Source organism: Typopeltis vanoorti, chromosome 2, assembly GCF_054136105.1.
Source record: "Typopeltis vanoorti isolate ZY-2024b chromosome 2, IOZ_Tvanoo_1.0, whole genome shotgun sequence".
NCBI classification, from domain to species: domain Eukaryota; kingdom Metazoa; phylum Arthropoda; class Arachnida; order Uropygi; family Thelyphonidae; genus Typopeltis; species Typopeltis vanoorti.
In genome coordinates this window covers 114275000-114298537 of record NC_143550.1, presented here as the reverse complement: position 1 = coordinate 114298537, position 23538 = coordinate 114275000, and the positions used below count along the sequence as shown (strand labels likewise).

Sequence of the window (23538 nt, the reverse complement as noted above, 5' to 3'; positions counted from 1 at the left end):
GATTGGTGAGATGAATAGGAAGGTAGCTGATGGAGAGATATCAGAGAGTAGTTTATTCAGGAGTAGAGTCCATAAGAAGACATGTGGCTAGTGCTATTCCGCAGGGTTCTGTTCTTGCACCACTGCTATTTAATTTGTTCATTGATGATATAGGAAAGGATCTGAGAGGAACTGTTCAGTTATTTGCCGATGATGCAAAGTTGGATAGAGCAATAGTGAATACACATGATATCAAAATTTTGCAGAATGATTTGGATAGATTGGCAAACTGGGCTAAGGAGAATGGATGTCAATTTAATGTGACAAAATGTAAGGTTATGCAATTTGGGGTGAAAAGATTAGCAGCAGTATACCACATTGGTGGAACTGTACTCCAGGAGATTGATAAAACCAGAGATTTTGGAGAGTTAGTGTATAGGAAGTTAAAGTTTTTTTGGGGGGGGGGCACATAGCAAAATCGGCTGAAACAGTTCACCTGATTACCCGGTTACTGAAGAATACTTTGATGTGTAGAGACCCCATTTTGACTACTGTGCGCAGGTCTGGGCACCAGGTTTCTTGATGGTGATGAGGAGGATGTGGAGAAGATCTAGAGGTGAGTGACCAAGATGGTTGCGTCTATGGAATGAACCTTATGAGAACAAGTTGAAGATTTTTGGATTATAGAAACTGGTTGATAGGCTGAAAAAGAGTAATACGATTGAGCCATTCAAATTACTGAGGGGTTTTTACAAGATTAATTCAGAGGAAATTTGTTCAGAACAGGTGTGGTGGTGGGAGAACTAGGGGGCCATCCATGGAACTTGAGCAAGAGGATAGTCACCAAAGGTGTTAGAACTAGGATTTTTTACTTGGAGAGTGGTGAATGAGTGGAATAAGCTGCCAGAGTCTGTTGTGGGTGCCATGACTGTGAATGAGTTCAAAGCAAAGTATGATAGATACTGTGCAAATGCTGAATAGGTTTTGACATGATGTTTAGGACCTCCCTCGATGAGTATACGGACTCCTTGGAGTTGTCTGTAATTATATATGTGTGTGTGTGAATACTTTTTTTTTTTGTCGCTTCAGGCAAAGAGTTGCAGGATTTTTGCCCCTGCATCTTAGCAGGTATGGTTAATAGAGGCATTGATAATAGTAGCAAGAAACTGCATAATAATCATGCTTATTAATAGATAAGATTTCAATGAAATTTTAAAGAAATTCTAATTTTTTATGTTCTTTCCAAATGTACATCGAATTATTTAGTTTTATTTATTTAGGTTGCTATGGATACGCTGTGTTCTGTAATAGTCCAAATGGGAAAGAAATATCAGATATTTATACCCATGGTTCATAAAGTACTAAATAAGCATAGAATTGTCCATCAAAGATATGAAGTTCTTGTCTGTCACATTATTAAGGTATGATCATTTTATAAGTACATTTAAACGATAATTATATATGAATATGTCTTCTTTATCTGCTACCTAATTCAGTTTTTTAAACTTTTTTTATTTTTATCATTTTTGAAAGAATTTTCTTTAGAAAGCTGTGATAAAATGTTGGAAAATGTGATCATATACATCAAGTGCATTTTACCATAATTATTTTTATTTCTTCTTCCACTAAAATAATTCAAAATGTTCAAAAATGCTTATTATAAATCAGGTGCATATTTTAGTGGAATCAAGATTCAAAAGGTATTAAATATGAAATATTAAATATGAATGCCTTTTCAAAAAAAGTTACAAAACCTTTTTATATCTTCCTAACCTGAATCAGAATGATTCTCTCTCAAAAATTTGGGAGATTCTCATTTTATGTAAACATCAAAATTAGTTTTAATATTATTAATATTAATTTCTAGCTTGTGACAGCTGTTTTTAATTGGTAAACCAGTTGTTGTATGAACCTTGTATTCCTGCTCTTTGATTTGTTTGTTTTTACACACTGATGAGGTACTGTTATTTTCAGTATGAAATATCTGTATTTCCATTAAAGCATATTACTGTGCTTATCATGTAATTTGGTTGTTTTATGGTTGTATTAGAGACGTCATGGAATTGAGTTTGATGTTTTATTACTTTTTTTTTAGAAAATTATACATTATTTCTTTGCTTAGCTTGGGAAAATATCTTTCCAGAAAGATTCCGTAAACTATATAAAATCCCAGTTTGTGAGAAAAGGAATTAGTTTACTAAAAGTGAAGTTTGCAATGCATAGTAAAAGGATAATAGAATGCAAATTAAGACATAGGAAGAATATGAATGTTCAAATTCAGATGTCAGCCCAGAACTTTGCACAGTGGATAGCAGCATCTGTACAATCAGCTAAATCTCTTGTTATGCAAGATTGATCCTGTAGTAGGCGTACGAAAAGATTTGTAATTTCTATTTCACCATACTTTCAGACATCTGTCATCTCAGAAATTCAAGATCAGTCACCTTTATGGCTTTTAAGCAGCCTCTAATTTTGTCTGCAGCTCTGGCTTAATAATGCATCAAGTTTGGAGGTGTAGCATGAATTTATTCCATGATTGGCATGCATACTCTACAGGAGCTTAACAAAGAGCTGTAGTCTTCAGGATATCAGCAGGTTGCATTCCACTATAACAAAGTAAGTTTTTGTCTGCTATTCTTCCTTTCACTCACTTTAGTGCTTATTTTCTCTCAAGATTTTTAAATGTCAGGGTTCCATCAGGAATAGCATCCAGATATACTGAATGTTGTTGGTTTTCCATGTTTTTATTATTATTATTATTACGGGTGTCTCCATGGAGTCAGTAGACGCATCGTGGGAGACCCAAATTAGCAAAACAATATCTGTCATATCTCTTCTTGAATTCATTTACAGACGAAAAACTCACAACTAAGTCAGGCAATGAATTCTACTCATTCACCACCCTCCAGGCAAAAAACCTTGTTCTTACACCCTAGTTAACCGCACTCTTCTTTAATTTCCAGGGATGACCTCTTGTTCTTCCATCACTATCATACAGATGAAACATTTCCCATGCATCAATCCTATAAAAACCTTTCAGTAATATAAATGTTTCTATCATATCCCCTCTTCTCCGCCTATCAACCAACCTCTGCAATCCACAAGCTTGCAATCTATCAATGAAGGGAGCATTTTTTACATCACTCACCAACTTAGTCACTCTTCTCTGAACTCTCTCCACAGCCTCCTCATCTCCAAGGAATCCAGGTGACCAGACCTGAGCACAGTAATCCAAATGTGGAAGTATCAACGCTTTATAAAGGGGAATAATAACCTCTTTATCTCTGGATGTCAGTGTGTTCCTCAACAACCAAGTAATCCTATGTGCAATCTTGGACACCTTAGCAGTGTGTCCCCTGAACTTCATCTTCCTATCTACCAACACCCCTAAGTCCCTAGCCTCATCAATCTCTTGAAGTACTGTTCCATCAATGTAGTACACAGCTGGTAATCTTTTAATCCCAAAATGCAAAACTTTACACTTTTCCACATTGAACTGACATCCATTACCTTTTTCCCATTCTACCAGCTTATTTAAATCATCCTGCAAACTTTCAACATCATCTTGATTTTTTATGCGCTACCCAACTTTGCATCATCAGCAAATAACTGAACATCTCCCTTTAAGCCATTTCCTATATCATTTATATACAAATTAAACAACAATGGCCCAAGCACAGAGCCCTGAGGCACACCACTGGTCACCTGCCTCATCCTGGACTTGGCTCCTCCATACACTAACCTTCTGGTATCTCTCCCTGAGCCATTCTCCTATCCATATCACCCACCAATTTAGTATCCATTCCCATCTGCTCCAATTTGTGTAATAACAGTGTTCCATGGGGTATCCTGTCAAAGGCCTTATCAAAATAGAGAAGTACCGCTGTGTAGCCAGTTCCTTTGTCCAACTCAGATGTCATTCTATTATAAAAAGTTAATAGATTGTTAAGGCAGGATCTCCCTTTAACAAAACCATGTTGGCCTCTATAGAGTATCATATCCTGATCCTCCCATTCTTGAATTTTGTCTTTAACCAACTTTTCCAATACTTTTACCACTACTCCTGAGATGGTGATTGGTCTGTAATTAACTACTGCAGTTTTAGAGCCATCTTTATGCAAAGGAACCACTTTGCCTAACTTCCACTCCCTAGGGACCTTACCAGAGTTCAAACTTAAGTTAAACATCCAAGTAAGTGGGGGTTGACAATTCCTTTGCACATTCATGCAACACCCGAGCTGATATTCCATCGAAACCTACAGCAGTGTTTGCATTTAAATTTTGCAATATATTAAATACCTCTGATTTCTTAACTTCAATTCTCATATTAGTTATTGCTACAGGTACAGAGATATCCTCACTTGGGTGATAAACTTTTGAAAAGTGATCACTCAGTAACTTGACTATTACATCTGATTTTGTCACCTCAATATCATCAGCTCCCACTAAAGTTATCCTTCCGAAGTCATTCTTCCTTTTACTTGCCACATAGCGGAAGAACTCTTTGGGATTACCCTTGATCTAATTGCTTAGTCATACAGGATACTAGAGGTGAAATAGGCAATTACTGGATTGGTTGATGTGCAAAACATTTTCTTTGTAATAAATTGCTATGTTTTTTTGGACTAGTGGCAGTTTATTTTTAATCATGTTAAAGTCTGATGCTTATGTTGCAAAAGGTAGATCATCTGCTTATTTTAAAGCTTTACTTCTTGAATTTCTTCCTTTTCATCAGCCATTTTCCATGCATGGTTTGATGAAGTCCTCCATTCAGTCCTATCTTCAGTTTTTTCATTCACTGAGTTCCAGCCATTTTGTCTTCTCATTTGTCTTCCTGTAGCTCTTTCCATCTCTGGGAAACCATTCTGATATAAACTTTGTCAATTTGGATCAGATAACTTGGTTACAAAGTAAATTATACTTTTTTCGAAAATAAATTATAGTCTTGTTTCATCCTTTATCCAAAAGGATAGTTGCATTTGAAGTATCCTCATGACTAGACTACTTCTATATGAAGGCTGTCAACTCTGTGTAATTTTCCTTGGTATCCCATATTGCATAGCACATCCCCCATTTCAAATGGGTATATTGCTGTGTGTTATAGCATGGGACACTATCCAAACCTTAAGTTAAAGATGCCAAGAAATTATATTCTTGGTTTAATCCTTTATCCAAGTGTAAACAAACAAAGTTTGAGCATGAAGTTTCTTCACAATTGGGCTACTTGTATATAGAGGCTAATGACTTCACATCGCTCCTGCCTTAGTATCCATAATGCAAAGCACATCCTTTTGGGGAGAACTAGGAGCCATTCTTGGAAACTGAGTAAGAGTGTAGTCAACAAGGGTGTTTAAACAGTTTTTTTTTTGCTTGGAGATTTGAATAGGTTGCCAGAGTCTGTTGTGGGTGCCATGATTGTGAATGAGTAAAGAAGCAAAGTATGATTGATACTGTGCAAATATTGGATAGTGTTTGACATGATGTATAGGGCCTCCCTCATTGAGTCTAAGGACTCCTTAGAGGCTCATAGTAATAATAACACTGCTAAGCATTATGGGAACGGTTACTACCCAGACCAGTTTTCATCTTTATTGAGATATGTTTGTATCGCTACCTCTCCAAAAACTCTTGCAATCCCTCAGATCCTCCAACACTGAGTGACTCAAAGGATTATTTAACTCATCAGTGGTGGTTCAACTCAGTGACAGGTTCATCCTTCCAGGGCAGAGTCCTCAGCTGTGGCTCTACCCTACTACTAGGCACAGTCACTCGTATCCCAGAGAAAAGCAGCCACAAGATCAGCAGACTTTCCACATCAACAGAGCACTGTTGATGTGGAAATTATTTATTCTGCATCTGTGGGCACCAGATGCAGAATAGATACCAAGATTACTTCACTATCTCACTAGCAACTCTTACGATAAAGAAAAAGCAGAATAATCAAATTCGATAATTGACAATTGACATTTATTCTTTAAGGGTGAAGCAAAATGCTTTTCATATTCCCCGCTATCTGTCGTGGATTACAGTGAGGGTAAAATTTACGAGCAGTTTGCTCGCCCTGAATGGGCATGGAGATTATGTATCGCTATAGGAGGCTAATATAGTTTTTGGTCTTCTATATTTGAATATGTCCGTTGGCTCGTATGCTGCAGCTTGTTGAACCAAATCATTGGGATGTGTGGACATCTTTAGAAAAAATTTGGAAGCTAAGGATTGTAGATAAGAGAGAATATAGGGAATATTTGTGTCTCTGTGGAGTTGGCTGTTTCTAACATACCACGGGGCGTTCAAAATCATTCTCAAGCACTTGTTCTGCACTCGCTGTATCTTAATAATGTTAGTATTAGATGTGTGGCTCCAGGCTGGAGAGGCATAGGTGATTATAGGACGAATCGTCATCTGGTATAGCTGCAATTTGATTCTGTTGCTGAGTTTGCTATTTCTGTTAATTAGCGGGTAGATCTGAGCTATGGCTTTAGATGCTTTTGCACATGCAGACTTGATATGTTGGTTGAAAGATAGCTTTTTGTCGAGAATTACACCTAGGTAATTTGTTTCTTTCTGCTAGGGAATTTTAGTATTGAATAGTAACACATCTCCTGCAGGAGACATTGGCCTTTTTGAGAAAAGAACCGCTGAGCTTTTCAGGGGGTTGACTTCCAATCTCCACTTGGAGAACCAACCCTCCAGCTGTAGAAGATTTTCTTGAAGCTTTCTGGTAACGAAGTGGGGTCTGAGAGATTTGGTTAGTATTGCCGTATCGTCTGCATACATTGCTAAAATGGAAGTCATCGGATTGTGTGGGATGTCTGACATGTATACAGAAAACAGCAATGGAGCCAGTAGAGATCCCTGCAGCACTCCAGCAAAGATATGGCGCTGGGACGATGTAGAACCGTTAATTTTAACTTGCATTGATCTATTCTGAAGATATGAACGGATTAGATGAACCATTTTTAGTGAGATACCGGCTGAGATAAGTTTGTGCAGGAGTCCAAAATGCCAGATTTTGTCAAATGCTTTAGATAGGTCTAGGAATACAGCTCCTGTGCACTGGCGCCAGTTGTAGCTGGTGGTGATATATTCCACAATTCTGTGGATTTGCTGGGTAGTACTATGGTGTTGTCGAAAACCAAACTGTTCTTTAGGGAGGATGTTTAGGTCATTTACTGAGGTTTGGGGTCGTGAGAGGATGACCTTCTCTGCAACCTTACCCAGATTGGAGATGAGACTGATTGGACGATAATTCTGCGGTAAGTGTGGGTCTTTGCCTGGCTTATGTATAGGAATCACATCAGCCATTTTCCAGGTGGAAGGAAAATAGTGAAGTCTTAAGATTGCATTTATTATACTGGTCAGATGCACTATAGCTTTTCGAGGCAGCAGCTTGATCACCCTGTTTGAGATGCTGTCTGGTCCAGAAGCTTTATTGTTCTTAAGTTTTTTAATAATATCATATAATTCAACAGGTGATGCGGGTGCAATATGATCAGCACTGGTATCCGGGAGGTTTAGTGCATGCCTAACCTGTCTGTGGATTTGAGATACCAAGATTGAAGTAATGCAGAATTCATATATTTCTGATATTCAAATAGTGAAAAGGTGTATCACATTATTATTAAATTACTCTGGATTAGAAATAGATGTTGACATTTTTTTTTCACTTGGTTTAAACTATGTGTTAAAGATGCCAAGAAATTATATTCTTGGTTTCATCCTTTAACCAAGTGTAAGCAAACAAAGTTTGCACATGAAGTTACTTCACAACTGATTATTAAAAGTATTAGAGATGCTTTTAATATTTTAAGATTGGTCTACTTGTATATTAAGGCTAATGACTTCATATCAATTGGCTTAGTATCCCATAATGCAATGCCCATATCCTTACGGGCATGTATAATGCATTGCATTATGGGAAGGGCCACTACAGACTGGTTTCGACCTTTATTGAAATGTTCATTGCATTATAGTATACTAAGGCAATTGATGCGAAGTCATTAGCCTCTATATACAAGTAGCCTATGAATTCATGTGCTTTGTTTGCTTACACTTAGATAAAGGATGAAACCAAGGATATAATTTTTTGGCATCTTTAATTTATAGTATAACCAAGAGAAAAAACTTTCAACATCTATCTCTAATACTTTTAATAATAAGGTGTTGACACCTTTTGGCTACTAGTATATGGAAATATGACTTCTGCATATATGAAGTCACTTTTATAATCTCTTCATTTTAATATGATGCTGTCATTAATGCTCTCTTTACCCTTCCCTATGCTGCTTTTTTGGAACTCTCATACATCTGGTCTCTAGTCTTTGATCAAGTGTTTTATTTCTGATCCAGTTCTCAGTTCCATTTGTTAAAATTGATTTGAGTACTGTCTTGTATATAGCTAATTTAGTATTTTGACTAATTTCTCTCATATTCATATAAATTTATTCAGTTAACTTCATGTCGTGCAGGCTTTGCTAATTCTGTTGTCTATTTCCATATGTAATTTGCCATCTTCACTAAAAATTGTGCTTAGGTAGCTGAAATATTTTACTTCTATAGGTTTTCCATTCAGGATGCAGTTGATATTTTCAATGCTTCTATCTATTTTCATTATCTTTCTCTTTTCATTGCTGATTTTCATATCAAATTTAGTACAGCTGTTATTCAATTTAGTCAGGGAATCTTGTGCACTTGTAGTATTGGATTTATTTAGAAGTATAATATCAGATGACGTTAGTAAAGTAAGCAGCTGAGGTTTAACATCTCCAATTTTGATATTACTTCTGATACCACTTTTCCATAATGTGATTCATATAATGATGAATAACAGTGGATATAATGTGCACCCTTGTCTTAGACCTGATTTAATATCAAACCGTCTTCCTGTACCTCCTTCAGTTCTAACTACTTATTTACAACTCAGATATATGCTATGTATTGCTCGATATAATGTCCATTATACCATATAACTTAAGCATTATGAATTACTTGTATTCTTTCTAGGAGAATTTCTTGTTAAGTATAATATCCAAATTATGAAAAGGGCAGAAACGTCAAAACGTCAGTTTTGACGTTTTCTGCCCTTTTCACTAATGTCCCCATCAATGACACAATTCTCCTACTACAGAACAAATTTCCGCCCGACATTACGGCCCTCTTTGCCCACGTACTAAAGTCCGGTTACTTCGTGTGGCAAAACAAATTCTACCTACAAAAGGAAGGTACGGCCATGGGCTCACCATTATTCCCCCCAATCGCGAACTTCTACATGGAAACCTTCGAGCAAAGGGCTCTTGATTCCGCCACGCTTCGACCGACAATCTGGCTCAGATACGTTGACGACGTGTTCGCGATCTGGCCGCACGGTCGACAAACGCTAAACACATTCCTCAGCCACCTAAACAAACAACACGAACGCATACAATTTACCATCGAAATCGAAAACCAAAATTCGCTCCCGTTCCTAGACACACTAGTTACACGTCTTCCTTCAGGCAATCTATCCTTCACGGTCTACCGAAAACCGACACACACGGGCCAATACATACATGTGAATTCATATCACCCTCCATATTTTTGTGCTGGGTGGTGATATGTGAATTCATATCACCACCCAGCACAAAAATATGGAGTCATAAACACCCTTAAAAACAGAGCCACAACTATTTGCTCTAACCAGCAGGCCCTGAAACAAGAACTAAAAATCATTAGTGACACATTCATAAACAATGGCTATAACAAAAATACTGTCAATAAAATACTCTATAAAACCACAACAAAAACGAATCTAGATTACAGTAAAACCATAGCCATCCCATACATTAAAGGGTTATCAGAAAAAATCAACAGAATCCTACAACATTATAACCTTAATGCCACCTTTAAACCACCCACTAAACTTAAAACCATATTCAGCTCCTCTAAAGACCCTCTCCTCCCATTAGCACATCCTGGAGTCTATTGCATCCGCTGCACCTGTAACTTACCGTACATTGGTGAAACAGGATGGACAATCCCTATACGCAAAAAAGAACACATTAGACACATTAAATATAACCATTATGGTGAAGCAGGCCTCTCAGACCACGCACTCAACACCTTACACCAAATCAACTGGAAAAGCACCTGCTCCTTACACCACACAAAAACATGGTACGAGAGATAAAGAATCCTGCGAAATCCTGATAAACCACCCAAATATCAACAATAAAGATGGTATGAAAATTCCAAGGATCTGGATGGCACACATTCAGCCAACCTAATTTGAAAGATTCAACATAAGCCAGGACTCTAGCCAATCTGCTATTAGTAGAAACCATTCCACTCCAACTGGCTGGAATGATGTTAATATATGTATATAGTAGACAACACAAATAATAGGACTTTAGCGTTGATGTGAAATTTTTTATTTTTTTTATTTTTTATTTTTTTTTCTCACCAGAGGTCAGGCCAACAATTGTGGTAGCGGTTAGTCAGTGTCTTTAACGAACCAGTATGATTGTAGTATAGCTTGTTTCCTGTGTATATTTGTACGCTCCAGAAGATGACCTTGACATAAAGGTCGAAACGTCGAATTGTAAAATTTTAGTAATAGTAAACTAAAGTTTTTATTCATACACGGGTAGTTGTCTCCATAATTTCCAAAAATGCAATCTAATTAGTTCTATTCCACTATTGACTTTTTGGCACATTTGCTATTTCATGCTTTGCCATTTTGTTTTCAGGTCATATTGGAAGAGTGAAAATCAATCCACCAGTCATGATTCAAGTGGTATGGTCTTGGTCAACTATTTAAATGAAATTTTCACAGCAAATTTCATTTAAATTTAAATTTAATTGAAATGCCATAAATCTTTCTTTTCTATAAATTTTCCAGCACAATTTCATAGGCTGCTTCTTTTCTGACATTTAATTTCTCTGTAATCATCCAGTTAGTGATTCATTGATTGACAAGGTCATGAACTCTCTCCACATTTTCATTAGTCTGAACTAAGACAGGTTTTCCTGTTCATTGATCATTTCTGTTGAGTACCCTAAAATCATACCAAAAACTCATGCATGTGATAGACAATCATTCCTATATAATGTCTTAGGATCATTAAATGTTTTTGAGGTGGATTTGCTCAGCTTAAAATAAAATTTTATCATCACTTATTCCATTTTCAAATTTTTGAAACCAGGTGCTAGCAAAGCCTCTCTCAAACAGTGTCTATGAGGGAACTATGAAGCTATTATGGCATGCATGTTTGAAACAGCATACCTCAATAGTTAAAACGATGTATTATTTTGTCCAATTCTATTTATAATATACCCATAAAATGGTCTCATTATTTAATGGGCATTCTGTCTGTAACTATCATACTAAGTAGGTGTAGATTTCATCATCTTGTATATGCCTTTTATATTCTTGTGGTAAGTTGATCATATTTTGAAGTTTTAAATTAGAATCAGATCAATAATATTTCGTATTACTTGGTGACATGATGGAAATGCCATATCATTCATCATATCTAAGCATGTTTCTTAATTCTCCTTATTTAATATTCTTATTTAATCTTTTTTTCCCCCCTCCTCTCTAGGGTACAACAATTGCTGAAGAGGAAGGAGACTCCTTAATGTGTGCAAAGAAACGTTCACATTCCCGATTACATGATCATGATCCAACTTCAGTTTCTGGTGAAAGCACTGCCACCATTAAAAAGTTACACGTCAGCACTATAAATCTGCAGAGGGTTAGATAGTTTGATATTTGCATTTTAAATAAAACTGTATACTACAATAGCTAACCAACAAAATTTTAAGAATTTGTATATGTATATTATAGTGTCATGTTAGAAGTATGCATCTGATGTGATCTGAATAATTGAAATGGAAATTTCTGGCAGTTTTAACAGATATTCATGGAATCAGTATACTTTTCATGTTTATGAAAGGTTTCTTTCTCATAAAGTAGGGTTATCCTGTTATATCTTAAACTCTCACTTCATGTGCATAACACACTTTGGTAGTGCATTCCACTAACCTGCCCAGTCAAAAAAAATCTCTTCCCCACTGTCTTCAACATTTTTTAGGGATAACCTCATGCTCTCTCTGTCTCTTCCTCCCCCCCTCCCCTTCTCTTCTACTGCACATATTATCTCTTCTGTGTTAGTTTTGTAAGACCACCCATCACCAAACTTAAGTCTTTGTAATGTCATCTCTTTTCTGCCTGTTCATTAAACTCTGCAATATACATTTCATCTCCCCATAACCAACTTCTGGAGTCCTTATATTGCTTTAATTACCCACCTCTAAATTCTCTATGGAGTTTCTTCATCATGATTATAACCAGGAGTAAATTTGTACATAATCCTGATGTAATCTGATCAAGGATGGATTTTTCAGTGTCCTTTTTATCACACCACAGAAATGTGTTGTGGTGATTTTATCACCACAGCACAATCCTAAATTCACTTCTTGATTCTCTCCCTTCCTTGCTAAACCTTGTCTATCTTCTCTATCACTGTTCTGTAATAATATAGACAGCATTACACCACACTCCGAAGTGCAAAACATTGCATTTATAATATTAAAATGCAATTCACTCATCTAAGTAGTGGCAACTCAAATTTTCCTTTCACCATTGGCTAACACCCTTGATTTTTTTTTTTTTTACTGTAGATAGCTGTTCTTTTGGTAATTCAAACCATGACCATGTCCAAATTTGCTTTACTGTAGAATACCACAGAATTCAAGCCACAGAAAGGAATCTTTTGAGATGTGTTTAAGAGTCACCTTAACAGAGCCCCCCCCCCCTTTTATTTTTATTTTTGTCCACATACAAGTCACTAATGTTCTGTGTGTTTTGCAGCATTTAGTGTGTTTGGATAAACACCAGATTACCCCCCCCACACACACACAGAGTAATCTACTGTTTATGTGGCCCTTCAATTATCAGAATGGCAAGCAAGTTTTAATAATTGAAGTACAATTATATATTACTCTACCAGAAGTCAGTTGGCATGCCAATGTCAGTTAATTGAAAAGTTGTTGTTTTGAAGGTCAAATAAATGATAGATTACTGTATATATAAAACCTGAGGAGTCTGTTTAAATCTTAAAGGCACTCGACATTAGCATGAATCCTTATAATGCTCTCCAAGTTTGCATTGCCAGCAAACAACTGAATATCCCTGTCATTCATGAAATTACATTAGCAATCAAGTTATACATTTGTGGACCAAGAACAAAATCCTATATTACACCACTAATTACTTTTCTTTTACCAGAACATGTCCCCCACCCCTCCTATATATAACTTGATGGCATCTTTGAGACAAAATCTGTTATTTATCAGATGCCTGTCTCCCTTAACTTGTACCTTAACTTTCTGTGTGAAAATCTATTAAATGCTTTAGTGAAAGTCTAATACTCTATTCCAGTGTTTCTCAACCTTTTTAAGGCCAAGGACCATTAAAATGCCTAAAACAATTCTTCTATGGACCACTAAGTTAAAGCAGCATAGCTGGGGGGGATATGCCCCAGGCAGCACTTTTTTTGGCATTTATGAAATCTTGCCTTACTGTCTATAAAACAGCAACTGAGTGATGAAATAGACTTCGACAATGTCATGGACGATTTTGCAAACAGAAAAGGAAGAAAAATAACATTTTAGAATGTTGGAATTAAAATTTTACTTCAAAAATAAACATAGTGGTTTTAATTTATTTCCCTATACGTCGTTTTGACTTTTTGTAATTTTTTTAAAAACCAATGGGAATTACCAACGTTTTGGGAAAAACTGTGCCATTTATAACATAATAAATCTAAAAGCATGTTTTGAATACATATGGAAACATAATTAAATTGGAAGTAAACGATTAAAAGTGTATCAAATAAATAATATAATATAATATAATTATGTTACTACTTACTTTTAATGAGATGGTTGAGCTTCTCAGCCCTTGCAGAGTTGCTGGATATCTGGCTCGATATTGGTCAACTTCTGTCGAAGATAGGTTTTTATTTTTATTTGAAGGAGCCATGAAAATTCTTTCTCACAAAGATAGGTTATAGAAAATCTGCATGACAATTTTCAATGCTTCTTCAGATAATTCTGGAAATTCACTTCTCACTGAAGGCGAGATCCAAAATCGAGAGCCAAACCAAGATCACGGAATTGCATTTTAAGTCCACTGTCACTTGAAAGCTCAATTACCGTATTTTCCGGTGTATAAGACGCACTTTTTTACCTTAAAAATTCATCTTAAAAATGGGGTGCATCGTATATAATGAAGGTAAAGATTGTTTCCTCTTTTCAAAGTCATACGCACTCCCTTTTATGTTCCAAGATCTTTGTAGGTGGTTAATGGTGCAATCAAATCAAATTGATGCGTGACCTTCACATGACTTCTAACGCGTCATTGGCTAAGAACGGGGGGTCCCTATTCAAGTTTCATAATATCTCATCCGAATAATCAGTTACCGATGTTTATCAGTATTGAGTTGACATGTTGAGATATTTTGTGTTCAGTTTGATATTTCCCCATAGATTTTAGTGATGGAAAAAAACGGGCGACATTCATATACTTCAAGTTACAAATTGCAGGTTGTAAAATATGCGGAAGAACACAGGAATAGGGAAGCTGAAAGACATTTTGGACCTCCTCCTACAGAAAAAGTTTTTTTTTAGGTTTTTTCCAGAAAATTGTATTAAATTTCTTGGGTGCATCTTATACATAGGAGTGTCTTACACACCAGAAAATATGGTAACTGTTCTTTTTTCGATAATGAAAGATCGTTCTCGTGACTGCAAGCCTGAAATGGATCATGAACCCACAGAAATCTGTTCTAAAAGATATTTAGAAAATATGTCTCAAAATTCCGTTTCAGATTTTTGAGGTGGTCACAAACCCTTTCCAGAAACTCAGAATCAACAAAATTATCATTTTCCACTAAAAAGGATTCCAATGTTGGAAAAGGTGCAAATTGTCTGCCTTTTACATAATTAATCCATAAAATCAGTTTTTCCTCGAATGCCTTTATTTTGTTGTACACATCAAAAACAGTTAAAGAATTTCCCTGAAGGGAGAGATTTAGTTCATTTAATTTCAAAAAAATGTCTGAAAGTAGTGTTGATAACCATGCTTCATCAACAAGGAGTGATGCAAAATCAGAATTACATTCATTTACAAACAATAAAACTTCGTGCCTTAATTGAAATAGCCTTGTTAGTACTTTGTCCCTGGAAAACCAGTGAATTTCAGAATGAAGCAAAAGTTGTATATATTTACTGCCAAATTCATTGCAGAGTACTGAAAATAATCTGTTATTTAACCGTCAAGCTTTAATAAAATTAACTAGCTTTACAGCGTTGTATAGCACAGTTTTAAATTCTGGTGGCATTCCTTTGGAGGCTAAACGTTTCCCTATGTATGGTACCCAATTCATATCCGGACCATAGAAACAACCCTACTATGCCTGCCTGTAAGGGGTGCGAGCGCCATCCAAACAGAAGCCTATACATTTTTCCCACTGGATCCCTTTGTGTATTATGTGATCATTGAGAGTGTGAAATATTTCTTGTCCAGTTGTTCAGGATGGCAAAGTTCTACCGAACAGAATATCATCATGAATGTTGTTATCATGTGCATATCTTACGTAGCATATCAACTGCAGATCATTTGTAATTATCTTGTAATTATGTATGTATCTTGTCTATTTTTAATGCATAATAAGGGCTCTTCTTTAACTCTTTCGATTAACTGAGATTCTACGTCACCTCCATATCATTAATTCTGTGACTGACAGTGTCATTGGAAAGAGGAATCAAATCAACATCTTTTAGTAACTTGTTGCCAAACATAGTTTTTACCACATCTTTTATAGCTGGAAGTAGCAAATTTTCCCCGATAGAATGAGCTTTCCCTGTTTTCGTTCTGCACAAACTTAAGAGATAGGATGTTTCTAGTGCCTTGCTATTAATGGAACCCATGGCCGAAACTATATATTTCCCATGATTTAATGTCCCTAAGCATTGCTGAAAAAATTCAGTTGGCTTATTTTTCACATCACAATGTTTAGTTTCTAAATGTTGTTGGAGTTTCTCAGGCTTCATGCACTTATTCGACAACACTTCATAACACAAAACACATTGAGGTTTCTGTTCACTTTCATCTCCACACCAAGTAAACCCAAATTCCAAATATGATCTGTTATATTTCCTACTGTATTTTTTCTTTGAACTGCTTGTTTCTTCTACTTTAATAGTATCAGATTTACTCACCGTTACAACGCATGTATCACAATTAGGGTTAGCATTACTTGTTTCATTTGCTCTTTTTTTCAAAGTCCTAGTTCTAAGCCACTTTTCCATTATTAAAAAACGTTTCTGAAAAATATATAAATACTGGGGTTAACTCAGGACACACTTTGTCCAAGTATCACTAAGCACTTCTGAAGATATACTGAGCCTTGGATGAAGGAAGGAAACCTTCAATAATAAAAATCAATAAACAACAAGCAATTGGTTGAAAAGTGGATAACACATGTTTACTTCACATCTGAGAAAACAGCAAGGGAAGGCGGAAGCAATAAAACTATATTGTTGTTCACTTCACTCCTCTTTTATTATTTGTCATTCTGCTGCTAAATTTGTAGCGGCAGAATAACGAATAATGAAAAAGGGGTGAAGTGAACAAAATATAGTTTTATTATTTAAATTAAGGGAATATTTAATCCCACATTATTTCAAAGCCGAATAAGAAAACTCTAAAATAGAAATCAAAGAGTTTCATGCCGAATATAGCAAACTATAAAAGTTCGGTGAGTCCAACTGTGCAAACACCTGGTTGGTGCAATACCAGACAACTTGTTGTAAAGGTGGATAAAGCTGGGATCACTATTCTTAGTATTTACCCTAATGTAAACTCATCCCTTAGGAGATGTATGTTGTTTTACATTAAGGGAGATAGGTCACTACTCAGACCGGTTTCAACTTTTATTGAGGTCTCATCAGTGAGTAGGTAGACTAAATAATACCAAGATTATAGTGATAATAGCTTTAATACTTTACAGTACGAGTTGTCAGAAAGGTGCACAGATAAATTAATGAAATAAAGAGCCAAAAGGCTTCACTTCGGCGATGTTAAAATTATTTAAATTAAGGGGATATTTAATCCCACATTATTTCAAAGCCGAATATATTTTATTGCTTCTGCCTTTGAACATTCTGAATCTGTTTATTGGTTTTTTTTAAGTCTCCATTTGATTGCAATCATTTTTACTTACTTATTCAATTTTAATTTGTTTTGTTTGGATAATTGAAAAAAATATATTTAATTAATTAATTTAAGTCTGCCTGCAAACCATCTGTCCCACCGTCGCAGACCACAGGTTGAGAAACACTGCTCTATTCCATAGTTCAGCACATTTAACGTTTACTTTAATGGATAATTCTCTTTTAGAAACCCATGCTGATTACCATAGAAAGTCCTGTGCATATCAGCTCAAACGTGTATTCAAATCTCATTCCATTTCTTCAGCACCTTAACAGCAATTGTAGATGTGCAGATCTGTCTAAATTGGAAACCTGTCTTAACACATCCCTCTTCTCTATCAGTACTACTTTACCATCCTTCACTCTTTTGGGGCCCACTCTATTTCATTACTTGCATTAAACAAACTCACATTAAACTCAAGACCACAATCAACTTCTTTGTACATTCTATAAAAACAAGTAGGGATATACTGTATCATACAACCAACAACTTTATTAATATCTAGCTTATTCAGCCTCACCCTCTCCCATTCATTCACTTCTACTATACCTTCAGAGTTTGCCTCCCACCTGGGCTTTGCTCATTGTCATTCTCACCAGTATGAAATATTATTATTATTATTACGTAACACCTCCAGGGAGTCCAAAGACTCATCAGAATATTATTATGTAGTTTCTTTCAGGGAGTCCAAGGAAGACTCTTTAAGCCACTCATAACAGAATACTGATTGTCTCTTGATGAACACATTTACAGAAGACACCCTAAGAATAATTTGAATCTCATCTCCCATGTTTCCCCTTCCCCAAATCAGCTTCTAGGGATGACTGTGAGCTCTATCCCACCATTCATAGCTAAAATAAATACCAAAACACATGGACACAAGATGTTTAATAACTGTTCAATAAATCATATATTTTGATCTGAATATAAAAAATCATCAGTGAGCAGGCAGTTCAGTAAGGCAAATCTTGAAAGTTATGAGCTGCATGATGTGTTTTAGAGTGTAACAAGTGCCATTAAAGTTACCTGTCTTTCAAAGAGAAGATTTCACTAACAAGACCAGTAAACTTCGCATGCTCATAGCTTACATTCAGTGACCTAAGCTATGATTCCAGCCTTTCCATCATATGTAATCAACTTCAAGCAACCGAATGTGATCTCTCTTCTAACATATCCTACATCTGTGACTCCAGGAAATGATTACTTGTATCTTGGACACCTACTGACAAAATGTGGATGATCTTTCTGCTGCTCCTTCAATAAACACAGACACCTTTTTCATGACACTTGATTCCTCTGGTCTAAACAAAGATCAGCTTATATCAACCCTCATATAAAAAAATGGGCAGTCATCTCTGGATATCCTCTTGCACCAGCGGAAATAGGTTCTTCTCTCTCCAAAAGTTGATTTTGTCATAGTTAAAAATCCTTTATTTAGCAATTCATTTCCTCCACAACATTCAGTGTAATCTGGTGAAGTTTCTTCTGTAGCACTCAACTATAAGCATTCCCCTTCTAACCTATCTCTACCCATATTTAAAGCTTTGAAGTAGGTGTTTAACTGTTGCAAAAACTGATGAAGAGTGGTTGTAGTTAGGAATACCTTTGATTATAACAGAAAAATATCATTTTCTTTATATGTTATAACCAATCTAGCAAGAAATAGATCACAATCCCACTAGTAGCTAGATAAATTAAATGAATTTTCTGCTGGTTGATGTTATCACCTGGGATGAAGATACTGTCAAAAAACGGGAGAATCATTTTGAGAGAACCCCCCTCCCATTTTTACTATGGATTACCAAAAAATTGATAAGCAAAGTGGTCCTCTTAGATGTGTCATTGATTATTGACTCTCCTACTTACCACCTAGCAAAATTCTTGTCTTAACTCTTTAAGTACTCTGATTGGCTGTTCTTGCTTTTTTTTTTTTTTTTTAAAATTCTTTTGATTTTTTGACCCACAGAGATAAACTTATCCTTAGTCTACTGGTATCATGGTCAGTTTTAACATTCAGGCCTTATTTTACAAATATACAGTAGTATATTTGTAAAAATATACTACTGTATATTTTAAGAGTAGCACTACATGATTAAGTTTACATTGTTTGGATTGTTTCTTAGGGCTGAAGCTGATTCCATGAAAAGCCTTTCATATTTGTATTTACTATGGTGTATTATCATGGCTTTCTTCCATCGTATTCTATGGCAGGTATCCAGCGCATGGTCAGCAAGAACAGAGTGGCTGTATTGGTGAAACCGGATGTAGTCCTTGTGTTCTGAAATTCTGATATTTGCTGTCCTGCCTGTTTGGCAAAGTAGGACAGCTTACAGCTGCAAGGACCTCGTATACACCAGGTAGGTCTAAGGGGGGGGGGGTCTTTAGTGGAGCAGATAAGGGATGCCAATTTTTTATATGGTCTGTAACAAGAAGTTAAGTCATGTTTTTTTAGGATTTTTGTAATTTTCTCCGAGGTGCCTCAGATATAGGGTATGGTGATGGATTTAGATTAATCCTTTTTGTGAGGGAGGGGGGGGGGTTGTGGTTTACTGCTTTCAATATATTTTAGATTTTTTTGGGGGGGGGGTAGCCATTGGTTGAGAAAGTGTTGAGAATGTGGTTTAGTTCTGTGGTTAGGGCATTGTCATTTGAACTGATAAGTTTAGCCCTGTTGTGTAGTGTCTTAATGACTCCATATTGTTGCAAGGAGGGGTGGTGGGATTGTTGGTGAATGTGTCTGCCTGTATGGGTAGGTTTTCTATATACTGAGAAAACCAAGGTTCCATCAGGCTGGTGGGTGACTAGTGTGTCTAAGAAAGGAAGGCAGTTGTTTTTTTCTTCTTCCAGGGTGAATTTGATTCTGGGGTGTTGGTTGTTTAAGTGTGTTAGGAAGGAGAGGAGTGCATCGGAGCCATGTGGTCAAATAGCGAACACATCATCAACATAGCGAAGCCAAATGGTTGGTTTTTGTGGGGCGGAGTTTAAGACTTTCTCTTCAAAAGTCTCCATATAAAAGTTGGCCAAGGGTGGGGAGAGTGGAGAACCCATGGCTGTCCCCTCTATTTGTTTGTAGATTCCTTGCCAAACAAAATAGCCTGAGTTCATTGTGAACTGAAATAGGGCTGTGATATCGGGAGGAAATTTAGCTTGAATTAACTCTAAAGATTAATTAACTCCTCCTTATTCACAAATATGACATTTGTGAATAAGGAGGAGACATCAAAACTGACCATTATGTCATGAGTGTAAGGTTTTCTATGCTGGCTTTGAAGTGGATTTAGTTTTTTATGTGTGAAGGTGTGTTGCCACTATAGTGTGAGAGAGCTTTGGCCAAATGTTTAGCTAGTTTGTATGTGGGGGTATCAGTTGAAAATTTAAAATTTGAAAATTTAAGAAAGAATTCGATCTCGAAACCACAACTTCCTACTGAAACGGTAGTCAACCTTTCGTCATTTAGTGTGAAACCCGAAGCACTCCATTGCGCTCAGAAGAATACCTGCTGAAGATATAAGATATTATGATACGAATTGAATGCGGGATATGACACCTTCCAAACCATGTCGCCAATGATATTAGACTGGACGTGGCTTGTTTTCTGACCAAAGCTAAACCACCAAAAGCCAATATGCCCAGTAAGGAAATTAAATCTCTACTAGAATTAAAGAAAAACAAGAAAATAATAATCACCAAAGCTGATAACGGGAATGCCATAGTATTGCTTAACCAAAAGGATTACACAGGTAAGCTGAAAGCTCTATTGTTAGATCTGGCTACTTACCTCAATATGGAGTACAATCCCACCAACTCACAAATTAGAAAACTCCACAGGCTCCTTAAGAAGGTCACTTCTTGGCCTGTGGAAATCACTAACAAATTAAAACCATTTAACTTCATACCCCCCCACCTTATTTATGGGCTCCCAAAATTATATAAGGAAAATGTGCCATTACATCCCATAGTGGATGGCATTGATTCCCCACATACAAACTAGCTAAACATTTGGCCAAAGCTCTCTCACACTATACTGGCAACACACCTTCACACATAAAAAAAACTCAGCCACTTCAAAGCCAGCATAGAAAACCTTACACTCAAACACACTGACATAATGGTCAGTTTTAATGTCTCCTCCTTATTCACAAATGTTCCATTCAAAGAATCCTTAGAGTTAATCCAAGCTAAATATTCTCCCGATATCACAGCCCTTTTTTCACAATGAACTCAGGCTATTTTGTTTGGCAAGGAAAATTCTACAAACAAATAAGAGGGGACAGCCATGGGTTCTCCACTCTCCCCACCCTTGGCCAACTTTTATATGGAGACTTTTGAAGAGAAAGTCTTAAACTCTGCCCCACAAAAACCAACCATTTGGCTTCGCTATGTTGATGACGTGTTCGCTATTTGGCCACATGACTCTGATGCACTCCTCTCCTTCCTAACACACTTAAACAACCAACACCTCAGAATCAAATTCACCCTGGAAGAAAAAAAAAACAAAACTGCCCTCCTTTCTTAGACACACTAGTCACCCGCCAGCCTGATAGAACCTTGGTTTTCTCAGTCTATAGAAAACCTACCCATACAGGCAGATACATTCACCAACAATCGCACCACCCCTCCTTGCAACAATATGGAGTCATTAAGACACTACACAACAGGGCTAAACTTATCAGTTCAAATGACAGTGCCCTAACCACAGAACTAAACCACATTCTCAACACTTTCTCAGCCAATGGCTATCCCCCCCCCCCTTCCCAAAAAAAATCAAAAAAAAAAAATGAAACCAATACCCCCCCCCCCCCCTTCCTCACAACAAGGATTACTCTAAATCCATCCCCATGCCCTATATCCGAGGCACCTCGGAAAAAATTACAAAAATCCTAAAAAAAACACGAATTAACTTCTTGTTATAGACCATATAAAAAATTAGCATTCCTTATCCACTCTACTAAAAACCCTCCCCCCCCCCCCCCTTAGACCTACCTGGTGTATACGAGGTCCCTTGCAGCTGTAAGCTGTCCTACTTTGGCCAAACAGGCAGGACAGCAAATATCAGAATTTCAGAACACAAGGACTACATCCGGTTTCACCAATACAGCCACTCTGTTCTTGCTGACCATGTGCTGGATACCTGCCATAGAATACGGTGGAAGAAAGCCACGATAATACACCGTAGTAAATACAAATATGAAAAGCTTTTCATAGAATCAGTTTCAGCCCTAAGAAACAATCCAAACCTCAACAAATTTGGCTGCATGAGACTGCCTCAAATTTGGGAAACCTACATCAGAAGACCTTCAGCCCATTCGCCCAAGAATACCAACATTGCTCACTAGGGGGCACCATCAGGACTTTAGGAGAAATAATAGCTTCCTGCTTCTTCCTCACTTATTGTTTGTTGTGCCTGCATGCACGTGTCTTGTTCTTAAGTTTCTTGAAAATAGCAACGCGACGTTGCCGAAATATTGAAGTATATTAAAATTTATTTTAATGTATATCCTAGTTGAAGTTGTAATTTCCATAAATTATTTAGTAAAAAATGCATAACCAACGTCTAAGCCTTTCCACGAGAATTATAATAAATTTAGTTTAATCCTTTATCCACGCGTAAGCAAACAAAGTTTTCGCCTGAAAATAACTTCAGGACTGAGGTAAGGTGGCACATTAGTTGCCAAGGGTGTACCACCTTACCTCAGTCCTGAAGATATTTTCAGACTCCGGTTATTTCAGCGTACAAGACAAATTATACAAAACAAGTTGAAGTAACAACCATGGGTGGTCCTATCCTTCTATTTATGCCTCAGAGGGGTACTTCCATAGATCATGTTCAGCTGACTTAACATCATTTCTCAGCTTTTCTGAAAACACAGGCAGTAGCCAGTGACAGCATACATAATCTATCTTCAAGCACACCATCTCTCTCTCTCTCTATCTCTCTCTCTCCACATCCCACCATCCTTTATAAATTTTTTCTAGAACAACCTTTCTTATCTAGTTTTCTTTTGTAATTCATCATCATCATCATCATGCTTTTCAAGGATTTAGGCCTAGAGCAGCCTTAAAAGCAGTCGCTGAATCTCTTTAGAGGACATCCTGGTTTTCTTTTTCCTAATGGTTTGTAACTTAACAACTGTTTTGGTATGCTTTCTGTTTTAATTCTTTCAATGTGTTCCATCCATTTATGTTTAATATTTTTTTCTTTTCTTTTTTTATTAATGATTCCTGGTTTAATTCTTTCATAATTTCATTTCTTTTGTGATCAAATAGAGTATACTTTGCAGTTTTTCTCATAAACTTCATTT

General features: G+C 36.5%; 1 protein-coding gene across 7 annotated transcripts in view; it reads left to right on the top strand.

The window, feature by feature from the left end:
* Window positions 1-23538, top strand: part of mTor (serine/threonine-protein kinase Tor) — an 816233-nt gene that overhangs the window by 339891 nt on the left and 452804 nt on the right. For all 7 annotated transcript variants that reach the window (XM_090412780.1, XM_090412800.1, XM_090412771.1 and 4 more), the window contains 2 exons: window positions 1260-1400; window positions 11559-11711. In XM_090412780.1, coding sequence (XP_090268906.1) covers window positions 1260-1400; window positions 11559-11711 — 294 coding nt within the window. The remainder of the gene's footprint in view (window positions 1-1259; window positions 1401-11558; window positions 11712-23538) is intronic.